This window comes from Megalobrama amblycephala, linkage group LG2 (genome assembly GCF_018812025.1).
Source record: "Megalobrama amblycephala isolate DHTTF-2021 linkage group LG2, ASM1881202v1, whole genome shotgun sequence".
In the NCBI taxonomy this organism is placed as follows: domain Eukaryota; kingdom Metazoa; phylum Chordata; class Actinopteri; order Cypriniformes; family Xenocyprididae; genus Megalobrama; species Megalobrama amblycephala.
Window position 1 is genome coordinate 45,562,040 of NC_063045.1, and position 18,800 is coordinate 45,580,839.

Below are 18,800 nucleotides of genomic sequence, written 5' to 3' on the forward strand. Positions count from 1 at the left end.
ATTATCAGTGTTTTTATTGTTAACAAAAACTGTTAAAAACTGTCGTTTTTGTTAAGTGAAATAAAGCTGAAATAAAATAAATTATAAATATTAGTAAAAAAAAAAAAAAAAAAGTAAACTTAGTGAAATGTTAAACAAAAAAAAAAAATAGAAATGCTGCCTTGGCAACTAACATAAATGAAATAGGTTTGAGTTGAAGTACTAAAATTACTAAAATTGAAATACTTTTAATGTATATAGAAAAAAATGAAAAAGCACATAACATTATTACTAAAACCTAAACTAAAAATCAAATTGAACAATGAAAATATAAAAACAAAAGCTAATTCAAACTTAATAAATTCTATAAAAGTATATAAATAATACTAAAATAACATTGTATATTATCATATGTTATCACAGGTTTTGGCTGCATGATAAGCTGGTAATAATGAGATTAATTAGTATATGTGAATAATAAAATAATGTTAAAGAAATACCACAACAACAGAAATGGTGCATATGATGTTCTCTGGAAGTTGAGGAAAAGCTGTCAATGCAGTTCTTCACCATCAGTATGTGTTTCAGTATTTGTATCTCTGTCATTTTCTGCATTCACTTTGCCTTATAATAACTATTTGTTTCCATAAAAAATGTATGTGAATGATTTCCTATTTATAAATTAACACAATAACCGTTTTGTATTTATTTGTTATTTCAGTATTTAATTTCCTTCTCCTCATGAATACACTCTTTAAATAAAGGATATTTTGAAATTTAATTCTTAGAAAAATGCATATGCCAGTGTTGTTGATTAGAAAAAATACCATAGTAACCATTAAAGTTGGCATGGAACAGAAGTTGGAATAGTCCTTGTGATGTATATATTATAATGTATGTATATTAAGGCTTCTCAAACAAGAACAAATGTAGGGTGGGACATGATTTAAAAGACACGTTGTCCCACCCTCTTGCCAGTGAAAAATATGTGTCATTTATAATAAATACTGAAATATTCCATAAAACAAGAGTGGTCCATTTTGATTGGTGACTTAACTGGCATAGCCTACTATATAACGAAAATAATTATTGTTATTGAAAATATATTTGAGTGATTTTTACACTGTTGGAAGGTGATCTTATGTTATGGTGAAAACCAAACAGAACAAAAACATGGAAATTGTTCAAGACGGCACCTCTCATCTAGATGGCAGCAGCGAGTTCCTGCTGCCGCTCAGCAAATCCACACATTCACAGAGGTACATAAACGTTTCCGCAGAAGGCAAAATGGTGGACTTGTTATCATCTTTGGCGCCCTGCAAAAATCTAGAAATCAGTCTGTATATACTATCCTAGAGACGTTGCACACCACATCACCATGTTTAAGAAAGCTAAGAGGTGCAATTTTAGGCGGAGGAATGACTCGGACGATGAGGAGAAAGAGGAGGTCCAGCAGTCCGGCGGGCCCGGGGCTGAAGAGTCGGCGAACCCGAGTGAGTCCTTCACTGGTCCCGCTCCTGGAGCAAACATACTGAACAACCACGGGAACGGATTTCAGCCTGGTGCTGTCAAGATCAACAAAGACAAGAAGAAAAGGAAGGAAAACCGAGAAGAACCCAAAGCGAGTCTGCTGAGCTTCCACGATGATGAAGGTGCTCATCAACGGCCATTAAAGACGCATGTAACATAAAAAAATATACATAAAAACAACGTAATGTTTCAATTCAGAGTTTTTACGGTGCAGTTCATCATCTAACTGTAGTCTATTTAAATGACAGTTCGTGTCATTATTAAAGTGACAATCACCAAAAATATGAGCTACTTTGCCTATTAAATTAACTAATAATAGTGATCAGTTAGGACTCTGCACATATTGAAATATACTCAATAATTGGCTTAAGACTAATAAGATATAGCGATATGGATTTGAATTCCCAGTCATGGCAAAGATGGAAATAGCTATCAAGTTGGTTCTTTTCAATGCATCCGTCGAACGTTTACATTTTTCATTATTGAATCGAGCTGAAATTGAATGCTTTTTAAAAATCCTTATCTAGTAATGATAAAAATAGAAAAGGGCATGTACATTCATTGATCAGAAAGTTGTGCCCTAAATTATATACTATCTAAAGTCTTTGATACACTTTGCACCTATATTATGCATTATGTGTGCTCAATTACCTAGTTTATGAATTTTAAAAGATGTATATATTTATATAGATTCACTATATATCTCTCACTGTTAGATGACACTGAAGTGTTTCGTGTGAAGAAATCCTACCACAGCAAGAAGATCGTCAAGCAGCTGAAGAAAGAATACAAGGAGGATTTGGAAAAGAACACCAGTGCCATACCAGAGCAAAGCGTGCGCATTGGTACTCAATCTTTTTATTTTTTCATAATATCATGCATTTCTATAAATCAGAATCAGGTGTAGGGGGAATTTTACAGTTAAAGGGATAGTTCACCCAAAAATGAAAATGTGATGTTTATCTGCTTACCCCCAGCGCATCCAAGGTGTAGGTGACTTTGTTTCTTCAATAGAACACAAATGATAATTTTTAACTCCAACCGCTGGCGTCTGTCAGACAAATAATGCTAGTGGATGGGAACTTCTACTATAAGAGTAAATAAAACTTGCATAGACAAGTCCAAATTAAACCCTGCGGCTCGTGACGACACATCGTCGGTTTGTGCGAGAAACCGAACAGTATTTATATAATTTTTTACCTCTAATACACCACTATGTCCAACTGCGTTCAGCACTCGTTTAGTGAGGTCTGATCGCGCTCTGACAGCGGCAGTGATGTCTCGCGCATATACTTCAACGAGTGCTAGACATCACTTCCGTTGTCAGAGCGCGATCAGACCTTACTAACGAGTGCTGAACGCAGTTGGACATAGTAGGGTATTAGAGTAAAAAAAATGATATAAATACTGTTCGGTTTATCGCACAAACCGATCATTTTGTGTCTTAGGACATTGATGTGTCGTCACGAGCCGCAGGGTTTCATTTGGATTTGTCTATGCAAGTTTTATTTACTCTTATAGTAGAAGTTCCCATCCACTAGCATTATTTGACTGACAGACGGCAACGGTTGGAGTTAAAAATCATAATTTGTGTTCTACTGAAGAAACAAAGTCACCTACATCTTGGATGCGCTGGGGGTACGCAGATAAACATCAAATTTTCATTTTTGGGTGAACTATCCCTTTAAAGACCCAAAAGACCAGATATGATGAATGAAGACCAGGAGTCAGAGTTTAAAAAAATAAATTGAAGAAAATTTTACTGAAGAATAGTTTGCAGTTTCATCAGCAGAAGCCAGCTTCAAGTCTCACAAGGAGTTCGTAGGCTGCTCTGCGTACATTCACATTTCCACAACAATTATATTCTAACAGAGTCCACTAACTACGTCATTACTTCAGGTTGAATAATTCTGATTGGCTAAGAAAAATAGACACATTTGGTAATCTTCCACACTAGGGCTGGGCGATATATCGCATGCGATTCTCACGCGCATTTCGTCAGTAAAGCCGGTTCCCTGATTACCGCTAAATCGCCATCACCTGCTTTCAAATGGTGCGGCATTTAATAGACAGAGCCGTAGTTCACTGATAAGCCACGCAAATATCGCGTTCTTTATCGAAGGCGATTCATCTGCGATATGAACGTGGCTTATCAGTGAACTACGGCTCTGGCTATTAAATGGCGCTCCGTTTGAAAGCAGGTGATGGCGATTTAGCGGTAATCAGGGAACCGGCTTTACTGACGAAATGCGCGTGAGAATCGCATGCGATATATCGCCCAGCCCTATTCCACACATGGACAGATAGTCAGAAGCATTTCTCCATTTGTCAGGATGCTGATGAGGGGACTCTGGATTTAGGTACTGGGTGTCCTTTTGGGGTCATGACATGGCATCTGTCTGTTCACCAACAGAGTGCCAGTTGTCCACCAGTACAAAGGACCTGCACAGAACACTTAGCGCACGTACACACATGATTCGCAGCTTCTTCGAGGTTGAAGTTGATCTGAGCAGGAAACTTTCCCAAAACATACTGATAACATGTTCTTTTCTCTCAGTAAGAAGTTCAGACAATATTCCAAATTATTTTCTAGTGTTTGAAAAGGAAAATAAAAGCTTTAACATACGTTGAAGTAGTGTTGTCACGATACCAAAATTTTGACTTCGATACGATATCTAACTTAAATATCACGATACTGATACTTAAACGATACTACGGCAAAAACCTAAAACAGCAGGAAAAGTAAATAAATAACATATGACAGAACTTCTTTCTTCACCAGTGTGCAGGCTGATAATTCTGAATTTGAGCTGCATTGCTGTGAAGTTGTTAGAGTTAATATATTTTTTAAAGTTTATTTTTTTCCATGCTCAATAAAATTATTTGCTGTTATGCTTTTTATATATATATATATGTAGGTGTTTTTGACAGTAAGATTATTGTAAAAATTAGATTACTGTAAATACTTAATAGCAATGTTATTAAAGCACAAATTGGTTTAAAATAACTACCCTTCACATATTTATGTATTTTTAAATTAATTTTATTTTTGCAACCAGATATCACTTATTAAACTTAGACTCAATAATACACCTCTTCTCTGAGGTCTGCTTGCACGAGTAAAATGAATAAAAAACACTCATTTAATGTTTGAGAGCATAAACATAATGCTGGTATCACACTAACCTGTCGCTCTTTAAATTCTTTGTTCAAATCGAGATGTTTGACGGCAAGATGCTTTTGACTCCCTTCGCTTGCGTTATTTTGTAACATCTTACCTCTCGTTTCGTCACCATAAAAGCCGTTACGCAGTTGAGAGGAATAAACACGCACTCAATGTGCTTTAGAAGCAGCGCGCTGCACGCACACTGCCCCCTGCTGTCGCACATTAGGAAATGCAGCTGGCACTCAAAGTACCGGTACTAATAAAATGTAGAACTGGACCGTTTTTAAAAGCAGGGTATCGCGATACCATTCTAGTACCGGTATATCGTGCAACACTACGTTGAAGAAGTCATTCAAATAATTTAACAGAAAGATAAATGTTGATTAATAACTTAGAAGATATATATTGAAGTGGCAGTGGTTTCCAGAATCCACCCCCCTTCACAGCGGACTACCTTTTGTCTTTAAAACATCAAATTTACATTTCATTAAGAAAATATCTGTTTGCTGCCCCAACTCCATGTTATAATGGTAGACACATCAGAATGAAGCATGGCTGATTTTTGGAGTATTACTAGACAATGTAGTGAACTCCAGGCATTGCGCCACGAGGGGGCAAGGCCTGATTTTGTGCAGATCTGATTTGTGCCCCCTCAGTTCTAATTTGTCCCCCCCTCCACCCCAGAAATGGGATCAGATTTAACCATTTTTGATGAATACAATCTGCCCGGTGTTGATAAATTCACATGCTTTCTTTCTTTGGCTGGCGCTGAGCCAGAGACAGAAGCGCTCAGTGATTTTCATATATAAGGTGATGCGTTCTAAAATAACGGTCACCTTAAAAAAAACTCACATTGGGGGCTCAGCTAGAATATAGAGCCTCTATAATATAGCTGAAGAATTATGTATGATCTCCTAGTTTGTGTGTCCTGACATCAGCTCTGAGTAACCCCCTTTTTTTTCTAGTGTTATTATTTTTATGTGGTAATATAGCCCACAAATTATTAAACCCTCTGTAATCTTAGCCCTTGACCATCTAGCTAATTACATAAGTTTGTATTATCGCTCACTGGTTTGTTCTTTTTAGGTGGACCTGCTCAGAATCTGTCAATTAAAGAGGAGCCCCTATCGGGCAGCAGAGCCAGCAGTGAACAGGGAGAAGAAGAAATGGAGGTCGACAGCAATGAGGAACAGGAAGAGGAGGGCGAGCAAAAGTCTGCAGGGGGAGCATTTAGCCAAACTCTGTCTGCCCTCAGCTCGCTTAGACCAGGTGAGAGTTTCCATAACCTCCAGGCTGGACCTGTAGAGCAAGTTGCATGATTAAGCTGTTTTTGCAGTTCAAGAATGGTCATACGAGGCTGGAACCTGCTGATGTGTATTGTGGTTAAACATTGAATGTTGTTAAACACCGTATGTGATCAAATCCACATTTTTATATGGCAAACAAATGGCTTTCTAGTCTGTTTAGGATCTTTCTGGTTAAACTAATTCACGTGAAAGTGATTAATCATTGTGTTTACACTAACAATAGCTGTCATACATTTCAACAGGCGAGATCCCCGACGCGGCCTTCATTCATGCTGCTCGTAAACGTAGGCAGATGGCTCGAGAGCTTGGGGGTGAGGCTCCGTTGGTCGAGAATGAAGCGACGAGCAAGCGCCTTGTTCGCGAAGATGAGAACGGCGGCAGTGATGATGATGAAGATGAGAAAAGGATCAACTTCAGTGGGGTCAAGATAAAGAGTCAGAGGCAGAAAATAGCTGAGGAGATCGGTCAGTGTGTGACGCAGTTCAGACTAAGCTCTAGTAATATGAAACTTGTTTATGTACAATTACAGGAACCCACATTCACCTGGTCTCCAGAAGAAATGTCCTTGTAATGTCATGTCACTTAGAAAAAGTCACACAAAAAAGACAGAATAACTATAAATAGGAATTGTGTGGGTGTGAGAGATCAGATCCTGGTAAAGATGTGCACTTAACCAAGATCTGACCTTAGTGTTTGTTTTGGGTGTGTGTGTGTTGTGATTCAGGTATCGAATGCAGTGATGATGAAGCTCTAGATGATGGCCAGGATGAGGAAGTGAATCGCTGGGAGCAGGAGCAGATCAGGAAGGGCATTAGCATCCCGCAGGTGAGTCAGAGTATATTAACTAGCATATATGAAAGTGTTTAATAGAGTGTAAAAGTGCCCCTCCTCTTTTTCAGCAGCCTTGGTTTCAGAAGCGTTTTTTTACATTAATTTTTAAATGAATAAAGTCTTCATTTAAGAACATTACATACTTTGATGTGAAGAAGAAAAAAGTATTTGAAAACAGGATAAAAATATAAAGCTTACTTAAAGGGGTCATGGGGGGATTTTTTACAATTTTTTTACTTGGGCTGACCCCAATAGTTGACTAAACATTAGTCGACAAGAAGAGGCTTAGTCAACCAAAATTGTATTAGTTGGATAGTCGCAGAAAAAAAAAAAAAACTCCACACAAAGTGAAGTCACGCATTATGTGAGGGACAGATCGTTAATGGCGGGTCCTTGTGGTAATTATATGTCGGGCAGGAAATCCAAGCGTTTACGTAATGTCCATCGACCTCAAATATGGCTTATCATTTGAAACATGTACGTAACTTGGCCGTTTACTCTAATGTTAAAGAGTTAGTTCACCCAAAAATTCTGTAGTGGTGTCTTTAGTACCTTTTCTGAAGACGAACGAAGGTTTTACAGGTGTAGAACGACATGAAGGTGAGTAATTAATGACATAATTTTAATTTTTGGGTGAATTAACCCGTTAACCTAGATAAATGTGCACTGTTATTACTTAAGTGTTTGTTTGGAGTGTGGAATCTAAAATATTAGTGCTCTTACTGCATGACATGGAGGCGCCGGCACAAACACTTGCATTTTTTCCTAATAACAGAGAAAACAACTTAAAATACTTTGTCATTTTTGGTACAGATAAGAGTAATACATCATTCGAAACTGTAAAGACTACTACTGTTATTTGTGTACACTCACAATAACAAGAAAACATTGTGCTTTTGTAAAATAAAGAAAACCGTCTTGGTCTCCGATCACATAAATGAACCAAAACTCAGCGTATAGGCTACTTGCCTCCTAGACATGAGAAATGTATCTAGAGAAAGCTTGAAATGTCTTTTAAACGAACCAGTTCAAATCAAAAACAAATAGGCCTACTCTCCGATTATGTAATCTGAATGAAAGTTGCACTGACACTCACTCAGAATGATATTCATTAGCCTACTTTTGGTGGTGCTTTGTGGCAACCTTATGTGTGTGATTGAGTGAGGAATAGGCTGTATATTACCAGCGGTACCAGATGTGCCCCTGGATATGGTATATTTTCTTTGATCATAAACATTATATTATTTTTTTTATACTGTTTTTGATCAAATAAACAAAAACAAAAAAACCTTTCTCACCCTAAACTCTTGAATGATAGTGTAATTGATAGAAGACTTTTTTAGTATTGACTTGGTATTGAAATACCAGTTCTTTTGACATTCCTACAGTGTACTATAGTTTGCGATTTGAAATCGCAATATTTATTTTGACACTCTAATTTTAATGTCATATCCTGTTTTGATATTTTAGGTCCAAACCACCCAGTCTGAAGATACAACCATGTATTACCAAGGCGGTTACGATGCACAGCCTTATGGAGCTTCCTACGCCATGCCGTTTAGCTACACCGCTGCCACAGTCGGAGCCGACAACAGCAAGACTTTGAAAGCAGAGCCCTCAGTTCCTTATCCCATTCCCTCTTGTGACCTGACCCCTATAACCACAGATCTGGTAAAGAAACGTCTCAAAGACAGGTACGGTCTGAACTGCCTTCTCATCGGCGGTCACTGTAACCCCTCAAATTGCCAGTTCAAATCTGCCCAGTTGGTATTTCCTAGGATTTTATATGTACCAACACTTCATAGTTTTTAATGCCCTGATAAATTTCATGCACGTCCCATAAATTTGACCAGACTATTTCATCGAAGATGAAAGCTTGCACTTTGGACTTCCAGCATAATGAGGATACATACAAGATGCATATCTCCTCACACGTTGATCCTGGTTAATTCTGGGTATCGGACCGTTGTCTGTTTCTGCAGAAGTGTAATATTTCTCCAGATGGAGTATTTGCAGATGCTAAAATCTGCAGCTGTATTACTGACTCCATTGCATTGTTTAGACAAAACCGTCTTCATCAGGACATGTGCGACCCTAGCGATGTCCCCATACATCACTAATAACAAATCTCTCTTTGACTCCCCTGTGCACCAGGCTGAGCTTCATGCGCCAAGGGCACAATTCCAATGCCCGGCGCTTTGAGCAGATCCAGGAGGAGCTGGAGGCCTCCAAAAAGACCATCCAGCTCCTGGAGGGCTCCTCACAGGAGGCCGCAGACAAATATAGATTCTTGCAAGAAATGCGAGGGTATGTTGGAGACTTGCTTGAGTGTTTCAGTGAAAAGGTAAGAATGAATGCATTTGTTTTTATGTTGCTGCTGGTTTTTTTACTGACTTGTTTTTCAGTTGTTGGTTGTTTTTTTTCAGACCTTACTACTGTATTTCTTTTTGATTCATTTCAAAGTTTTTTTTTTTTTTTTTTTTTTTTTTTATGTTGCCTGTGTCAGAATTGTGTAGTTAATTAGACTTTAAACTTATTTATCTCAACTAAAATTACTTTTATAATATCATTAGGAGTAAAAATAATACCAGTTACTTAAATATATATATAGTCACATAGTTCATGTTTATGATGTTTTTTTTGTTTTTGTTTTTTTATTAAACTAATTTTCAGTCCACCAGGTCATATTTTTCATCAGATCATGGATTAAGGTGTAATCTTCCATATTTTCCCCACAGCTGATGCAGCAAGAGATGTTTTTTCTGTGTTTCTCTCATTCTGTTCAGCTATAAAGAGGCACTATATACACAAATCGTGGTGTCTCAGATGAGACACGAAGAACTAACATATGTTATTAGTTGAAAAAATAGCCTTTATCATGATTTATCAATACATTTTCATGTTATTTAGAAAGTAATAGGTCATACTTCTTTTTTGTGTGAGACTTCCAATTCATTAGGTAGCTAAGTAGCTTGTTTATAGGGTTGTTGAACCAAAAAAATATAAAAAGTAATAAAAGTCAAAAAAATGGTTAATCTTTATTACAGCACCAGTGGAATATACTGCCCTTTAAAGGCAAAATGCAGTAACTGTGCATTTGTAGCATTAAGGTATCATTTGAATACCTGATGATAGCTTAATGATTGCATTAGCTTAAGGGTAGCTTGTCCCAAGTATATGCAAATATCTACATTAATTTGTGGTGCATGTCTGTGAAAACTATAGAGTGCAATATTCGGATTCCAAAAGTAAAAATCCCATTCCTTTTCTCCCTAGGGGAATTGATTTTGAAAGATAACTTTTACACTATTAAATAGAACTACTGTGAGCTAATTGATGACACATGCTTTTGTTGAAGCCATCAGCCTATGTTATTTCAAATTAATATTTTTTTTACAGTTGAATTCTTGGTGGAAAAACTACATCTCCACTAATCAAAGAACTGTGAAAAGCAAATCACGCCAAAAGAGCTGTTTTTAGCACCTGTCCATTCCCATGAAATGCTGCATATGATAAATGATGTAATCATGTCCCTGCACTCTCAAACTACATAATATTTGTATATTTATGTTTTGCAATTCTTGTAAAATGTTTCTATATACATCATTTTTAATATCACTCGCTATGCCTAACAGGATGGCATATAACTCTTAAAGACTTAAAATCCCTATGGGAAAAATGAATGGAAAAAATACTTCAGGAACCAAGGGTGCTGAAAACGTGACGGTCACTGTTGCACTCTATTAAATGCAACGCTTCTGACTGTGCGTCCTTTTGTGAATCTGTAGCTATTTTTGAATAATTATATCTCAGTTGTGTTGTTGACTAGCTGCATTAAATGAAAACAAGCTGTTTGTCAAAAACAACCAGCAATGGCTTGCTGGAAGTCTTTCACAGAAGTTTCAAAAAACTCAAGACTATTTTTGTTTGGCTCATAGTAAGTTTAATACCTTGAAGCATTAACACAAGCGGGAGCCAGTTTTGATCCAGCTCTAAAGGGCTTTCTGTCTAGAGCTATTTAATTTGGCTGCTTTCTCTCCCTTGCCATACCAGAGCACACTAAGCCCCTCGTCTCGGCCTCCGGCCCCTTGTCTATGGTTCAGCTGTCACAAAAATCATCGTATCTTTCAGGTGCCTGTTATTCTGGAGCTAGAGGTCGCCATGCACCAGTTACTTCGGCAGCGGGCGTCCCGTCTCGTCCAGAGAAGACAGGATGATATTAAAGATGAATCGTCGGAGTTTTCCAGCCTTTCAAGTCAGTCCATCTTGAAGGTTTTTATTTGAATGGCCTCATTGTTTTTTTTTCTTTCCATTTTTGTTATACAGTTATGATTAATTGCACATCAGAATAATACACAAAGAAGTGCACGTTTGTTTGTGTGTTTGTGTGTGTGTGTGAGAGAGAGATTGAGACAAATGAAAGTGTATGTGGTTTTCGGATGGTGAAAGCTTACTGGCTTCTTATTGATCAGTGTTCACACTGAAACATTGTTAAGATGCTGAGCAGGTAAGTGATTGGAGGAGAGTTTCTCACCCAGTAAAATTGAGCAGGTGTAAAATTAACTTCAAGTCGGAATTTAATTCTGATGGAATGCGAAAAGGGAGGAAAACCCTTAAGTACTGTGCAGTGTGCATGAAATTAAATTAAATTTTTACTGACATTTGTGGACTAATGCTTGAACATCTGGTTCGATATATTAATGAGTAGGTAATGACTATCAGATCTGTCAATATAGCTTGTAACAGGACTGGTGAGTTCAGCTTTACTAAGGGTTAATGTCAGTTCTTTCTGTTTCAGGTAAAGCTGTTATGGCTCCTAACTTGGACTCATTCGGTCGTGATCGCACAGCCTATCAGGAGCTTGCCAAGCAGAGGAGGATAGCTGAAAGAGAAGCCAGGCGGTATGCTTTAAAAAAAACACCATAAATATAAATATATAAATATAAATATATATATATATATATATATATATATATATATATATATATATATATATATATATATATATATATATATATATATATATATATATATATATATATATATATATATATATATATATATATATATATATATATATATATACAGGGCTTGCTTGACATTAACTTTTTTGCTCACCAGCCACTGTGGCTAATGGTTTACCAAAGCATTTTTTACTGGCCACAATTTTGACATCAATACCATGGGGAAAAACTGCCATATAGATATTTTTAATATTATCTCATAATTTGGCAGCAGGTATATTAGGCTGCTGTTACTTTAAGACCTGACGTACAAGACTACAATGTATATTATATATAATTCTCCAAAGTGGCTTGTAGGAGTGACTGCGTCACACGCCAATGCTAAAATTCACCAGTCAAGCCATATATATATATATATATATATATATATATATATATATATATATATATATATATATATATATATATATACACACATACCTTGGTAAATATGATCAAAGATGACTGTAAAAATAAATCTGCATTTTGTTTATCCTTTTGATCTTTAATTCATAAAATTAGCAAAAATCTAACCTTTCATTGAAGGAAAAGAATTGAAAGTGGGGGGAAAATCACATTATGAAATTTTTTTTTTTTCTCCAAAACACGTTGGCCACAATTATTGGCATGAGTAAAATATCTCTGAAATATATTCCAATTCATATTTACATTTTTTTTGCACACCAGGGTGATCATGAACATGATATTGTCCAGCCATGACTTCCTGTTCCACAGAAGTATAAACATGAGGAAACACAAAGGCCAAATTCCCTTAATCATTCAGCACAATGAGTAAAACCAAAGAATATAATTCTGATGTGCAGCAAAAGATAGTCGAGCTTCACAAAATAGAAAGTGGCTGTCAGAAAATAGCTGAAGCATTGAAAATCCCTATTTCCACTATCAGGGCAATAATTAAGAAGTTCAACTAAAGATGTTACAAATCTGCCTGGAAGAGGACGTGTGTCTAAATTGTCCTAATGCGTGGTGAGAAGGAAAGTTTGAGTGTCCAAAGACTCTCCAAGGATCACAGCTGGAGAATTGCAGAGATTAGTTGAGTCTTGAGTCAGAAAGCCTAAAAAAAATATCAAACAGCACCTACATCCCCACAAGTTGTTCGGGAGGGTTTCAAGAAAAATCCTCTGCTCTCAGCCAGAAACAATCTCCAGCATATTCAGTTGTGAGACACGACTGGAACTTCAAACGGGACCGACTTCTATGGTCAGATGAAACTAAAAAAAAAGAGCTTTTTGGCAGCAAACCCACCAGATGGGTTTGGTGCACACATGGATAAAAAGCACCCCATGCCCACAGTTAAGTATAGCACTGGATTTTTAATGTTGTAGCCCTATTTTTCTGCTGGAGGTCCTGGACATCTTGTTCAGATACATGGTATCATGGATTCTATCAAATACCAACATAAAAAAATCTAAACCTGACCGCTTCTGCTAGAAATCCAATAATGGGCCTTTGTTGGATCTTCCATCAGGACAATGATCCAAAACAAACATCAAAACCGACACAAAAATGTCACTGAGCACAAAATGAAGCTTCTGCCATGGCCATCCCAGTCCCCTGGCTGTGTGAAATATACCCCCTAAACTAAACAAGTGCCTAAAACATACGCTAAATTAATGCCGTAATTTATTATCATTATTGTTGTTATTATCTTTGTATTGTCATTAGCTTTGTATTTTAACCTGTAATGGCCAAAAATGTTTGGAAATGTGCGAAAGTGAGTGTTATAGTCACAATGTCAGTCAGGTGATTAACTGACATTGGCCTGTTAACTCTATAACTCAAATATTTCCAAATAATGATTAAATCAAAATCATAAATCGAATCAGGACATAGTGAATCCGAATGAGAATGAATCAGAAAATCTGTAAAAACACCCAAATCTACTTTATGGAGACTTTCTGTGATGTATTTCAGTTTTAATAACTGTTGGTCTGTTTTGACACTTCTGAACAGAACCCGTCGCAGACAAGCTCGAGAGCAAAACGGCAAGAGAGCTGAGCATAAGGAGGGCCTGTCTAGTGATGACGAAGAGACGTCCACTGACATCACCAGCTACAACCTAGAGAGAGGTGACCAGCCAAACACACACCAATACAAGATCACTTGTACTGATTACTTTTCAATCTTTTCTTGATTAAACTTTTTATCCTTTTGGCTTCCAGAACGCATTTTAAACGAGTCAAAGAAGGTTTTTGAGGACGTGGTGGAGGATTTCCACTCTCTGGACAACATAAAGTCTCACTTCGAGACATGGAGAAAGCTGTATTTTACATGCTACAGAGATGCCTACATTGGACTGTGTTTGCCCAAACTCTTTAACCCCCTTATTCGACTGCAGCTCATCTCATGGTCTCCATTTGAGGTACAGAGAGAACGTCATTCCCAATTTTTTGATCTGCTTTGCATTGCCTGAACATTTCAGTCTTTAGTTGCCAAAATGATGCTATTTGTATCTATGCAGGTGGAGTGTCCCAACTTTGAGTATATGCTGTGGTTTGAGTCTTTGCTCTTCTATGGCTGTGAGGAGCAGAGCTCTCTAAAGAAAGAGGAAGACATAGATAACAGCCTGCTTCCTGCTATTGTAGAAAGAGTGCTGCTTCCTAAACTAGCAGGTTAGTCTATCCCATTCCCCATCTTTGTAATGGTTCACTCCTTACTTTTTAAACTCAGAACGGCATCTCAAACCCAAATCACTCTTTTAAAACATGATTTCTGCCCTTCTTGTCACCCCCTCAGTGCTGACAGATCAGGTGTGGGATCCGCTAACCAGCAGTCAGACGTCCAGACTGGTGGCTTTCATGCAGAGGCTGATCAAAGATTATCCCACTGTGCTGCATGGCGAAAACCGCAACACACAAGTAAGTGAACAGATGAGACCGCAATGCATTAAAGCCACAGGCTCTTATTTTTGTGTTTGATTTTCATTTTCATTTAGGCCTACTGTATCATATTTGGTAGGCAAAATTCTACAGATTGTAAATTATCAGCATGATCAACTTTGCTGTAAAACCTGTTGTATACAATCTACTACACGCCTTTTGACGTCTGATTGATTTTGGCGTCTTTTTGCTGTGAAATCTGATGAGTTTTATACTTTTAAACATTAGAATAACTTTTATATTGTTAGTAATATTTCAGGATGAACACTTACTGGACTGAAGCAACTTGGGTTTACTTGATTATCCATACATTTTTTTTATGTTGCATTTTTTTATGATGCATCAGGCTTTTGAGGTACATTTATTTGTACATCTCTTAATTATCATTGTTTTGCATAACATTGTTTGCTCCGAAAATGAAAACTACAGAGCTTTGATCATAAAACTAGGTATTTAAATATCATCTTATTGTTTGATATAGAGTGACAGAAGTATCTTCTGCTCACCAAGCCTGCATTTATTTGATTAAAAATACAAACAAAAACAGTAATATTGTGAAATATTATTCCAATTTAAAACAGCTGTTTTCTATGTCATTATACAGTAAAGTGTAATTTATTCCTGTGATCAAAGCTGAATTTTCAGCATCATTACTTCAGTCTTCATTGTCACATGATCCTTCAGAAATCAATCTAATATGATGACTTGATGCTCAAGAAACATTTATGATTATCAATGTTGAATATATATATATATATATATATATATATATATAAAATCTAAAGGCTTAATAAACTTCTTTTGTATGTCAGGCTTTACAGGTTTAAATTATTAGTCTCGTTTGATTGTCATTGACAAAGATCTATTCTTTTTCAGGAGCTTTTAAGGACCATAGTCATGCGAATTCGACGGACTCTCGATGATGACATTTTCCTGCCTCTGTTTCCAAAAAAGTGAGCGTGAAAGCTGAATCACTCCTGTTGTATCATCGTTTGTAAATGCTGCTCATTGTATACATCTTCTAGTTTCCGTTTCCAGTGTGTGACGCTGTGTAATTTTGATTTTCTCCCCTTACAGTGTTATGGAGAACAAGAACTCTGGTCCTTACCTCTTTTCCCAGAGGCAGTTTTGGTCTTGTGTTAAGGTAAGTGTAGTCATGCATAAATATTCTGGAGACTTTTTGCTATTGTCTAAATCAGTTGATTAATTATTAACCATTGTTCAAGCTTATTCCCTGCTGAATCTCTTTCTTGTGTTCAGTTACTTGGGAACATCTTATTATGGGATGGGATCCTGTCTCTGTCAGCGCTGAAGGAGCTCGCCGTGGACAGCACACTAAACCGCTACATTCTCTCAGCCCTGCAGACCACAGATGCCAGCGAGGAACATGTGGAGAAATGCCGCAAAGTATGACTCATTTGGTATTAATATTCATATAAACAGTGTTTACAAATGAAGTCGTTCTGACCCTCTATCGATATCCTCAGGTGGTGGAGTGTTTTCCTGTGCAGTGGTTCAGCAGTCTAAAAGGACAGCAGACTCTTCCTCAGCTCGAGAACTTCTGCAGATATTTGAAACACCTGGCCAGCAGTCTGTACCGCAGCTGTGTGGCTGGATCAGATGTGGAGAAGAGGAACGTGAGGTAAAGTGGTTTCTTATGTTCTTGCGTTAAGGTAACATCTTAACATCTCTGTATATGCCACACAAAGATATAATAGATATTATCGTAGTATCAAGATATGATGGTTTAATATAAAATGAATGTAAATCAGCGGCCTTCAGTGGGAGTCTGGTGGCGTTCTAGGCCTTGAGATCTGCACATTGTTATTTGGACATATAATTTTGAGGAAAAGGAAAATTTATATAATGCAAGTATATGAATATCGATAATTATTTTAATGGCTCTGCAATGTAAGCATTATCTCCCTTTTTTTATTATTATTAATATCAGTTCTTGTTTCTCTACATAGGGAACAAATTAAGGATGTGATCAGGCTTCTGGGACGACTCAATGCTTTAGACCACGTGATCGCAGTTGCATCAGAACATGGCATTAAAGATATAAAGACTCTCCTCGAGAACAAATGAAAGGCAAACCAATGGAATGCCTCACTGGCTGTTTTTGGATGAACCACACCATGTAAATACTGTGAATATTGTACATTTATCTGTGTGGCTGAAGGGTTTTCATTGGGGACACATTGGTGGACTTTAGAGATGTTTTACCGTCAACAGCTGAAATTCAGTGAAACTGACACTGATTTGGGTTTGGAGTGCACTCTGCTGTGTTAAGACTTTTGTAATCCCTTTCCTGAGGAGGCGTCACTTCTTTTTACTTTTTTTAAACAGATGGGATCTCTTATTTGGATCTTTTAAACTGTCCATCTCTGCAGTATCATTACCTGCAAGAAAATATATTGGTTCTGTACACTTTCCGCTCTCTCGTAGGCTGCACTTTGAGAGTTACATACAGCATATTGTGAACAACGTTCAAAAATATTTATGCACAGCCATGGGTCAAATGATGCAGCATCTGTGCCCATCTTTAAAACAGTTTGTCTTTCTCGTGTGCCAACCTCGTCCTAATCAAATGAACATGACATGCTGGCAAACAAAACCACGTGCTACTTTAACGAATGTACTTATTTTTTGTTGTTGTTTTCCTGGACCTTGAAATGTTTTATTTGCATAAATAAAGTGTTAATGATATTCAGGATAAATTCCTTATTTATCTACAGCGTAGTCGTGACCTCACAATTGCAACTTGATTTCTTTAATTGACTTATATAGTTGTAAGTTGCAATTACAAGAAATATCTTTCAGTGCAACTTATATATTGTAATTGCAAATTTATTTATTGTAATTATGACTTCATATCTCAAAGTGTAACTTTTTTTCTCACGAGTACATTTTTACTTGAGGAAATGGCAATTCCATTGCAATTACACTATTCACTGCATATGTATGTAAAGATTTAATGATATGAATCTTTTTAATCATGCAGTTGAGAGTTTGCATAGTCAGTCAGCAGTTTCCTCAGATGTCTAGCTGTGGTTTAGTCTGAGGTAGAAAGCGATACATAATTTGATTATATAGAAGCATTTGTATAAATCCAAGCTGGAAAGCACAGCTGGATGTTAGTTTAGTTTTTATGAATATGTAACTTTCTGATATATGGAATGGTCTTTTCCTCCCCCGTGGTTTTTCATTATTTTTAGGGGACAATCACTAAAGGTGTGGAAGCTCCTATTGTTTTTGCCTGGGAGTCTTTGGCAGCCCATAAAACCTTTTGGAGGGAAATTTGGTTGAGGGGAGTCTGAACTTTGCTGGTGGTCTTGATCTCAAACTGAACCCTCTAGTGCCACCGACAGGCAAAGCTGCAATTTTTTTGGTCTTGAACCATGTGGAATCTTCTTTCTTTTTGTTTCTTGGCTTTGTGTACGGAAGACCATTTAAGCCACAAGAAAACAATCATGCTTTAGTAAATCATAATTAAGACACAAGTCAAAATTATGAGACATAAAAGGAGTGGTCACATGAGCAAATTTTTGTGAGCAAAGTTTATTATTGTCAGTGGTGGTGTGATATGAAGCACAACTCACACAGAAGTCACTTCCAAACCAAGCAGCTTTCTGTAGGTCAACACGATGTGGCGAAATCTTTTGTCCTCATGCGAAATTCCAGATTATTGGATTTCTATTGAAATGACTGGATTTCACTTGTGAAAATTTGCTGAACTGCAGTAAATGTGACCAAAACTTGTCATCATTTTGAGATAAAAAGTCAAAATTATGACATGCTAAGCATAATTATGAAATAAGTGACAATTGACAATTTCTCATAATTTAAAATTCTAACGCTTTACAATGTTTCATTAGTTAATGAATTAACTAACATGCACTAACAATGAGCGATACATTTGTTACAGTATTAATCTTTGTTAATGTTAATAAAAACCCAGCTGTTCATTTGTTCGTTACTTCACAGTGAGTAACTGTTAGCAAATACAACATTTGATTTAATAATGTATTAGTAAATGTTTAATAAGATAAAAATAAATGATGCAGAAGTATTGTTCATTCTT

The 18,800-nt window shown here is 36.8% G+C and overlaps 1 protein-coding gene across 1 annotated transcript; it reads left to right on the top strand.

Moving 5' to 3' along the window:
* The first annotated feature begins 1,205 nt into the window (after positions 1-1,205).
* paxbp1 (PAX3 and PAX7 binding protein 1) lies at positions 1,206-17,425 on the top strand. Its single transcript, XM_048178725.1, has 18 exons — positions 1,206-1,631; positions 2,226-2,354; positions 5,762-5,944; positions 6,225-6,446; positions 6,707-6,807; positions 8,284-8,507; positions 8,968-9,157; positions 10,945-11,068; positions 11,612-11,714; positions 13,791-13,906; positions 14,000-14,199; positions 14,299-14,449; positions 14,574-14,695; positions 15,593-15,669; positions 15,794-15,860; positions 15,977-16,123; positions 16,204-16,358; positions 16,687-17,425. The coding sequence occupies exons 1-18, from the start codon at positions 1,358-1,360 to the stop codon at positions 16,802-16,804; spliced, it is 2,703 nt and encodes a 900-aa protein (XP_048034682.1). The 5' UTR covers positions 1,206-1,357; the 3' UTR covers positions 16,805-17,425.
* Positions 17,426-18,800: the final 1,375 nt, after the last annotated feature.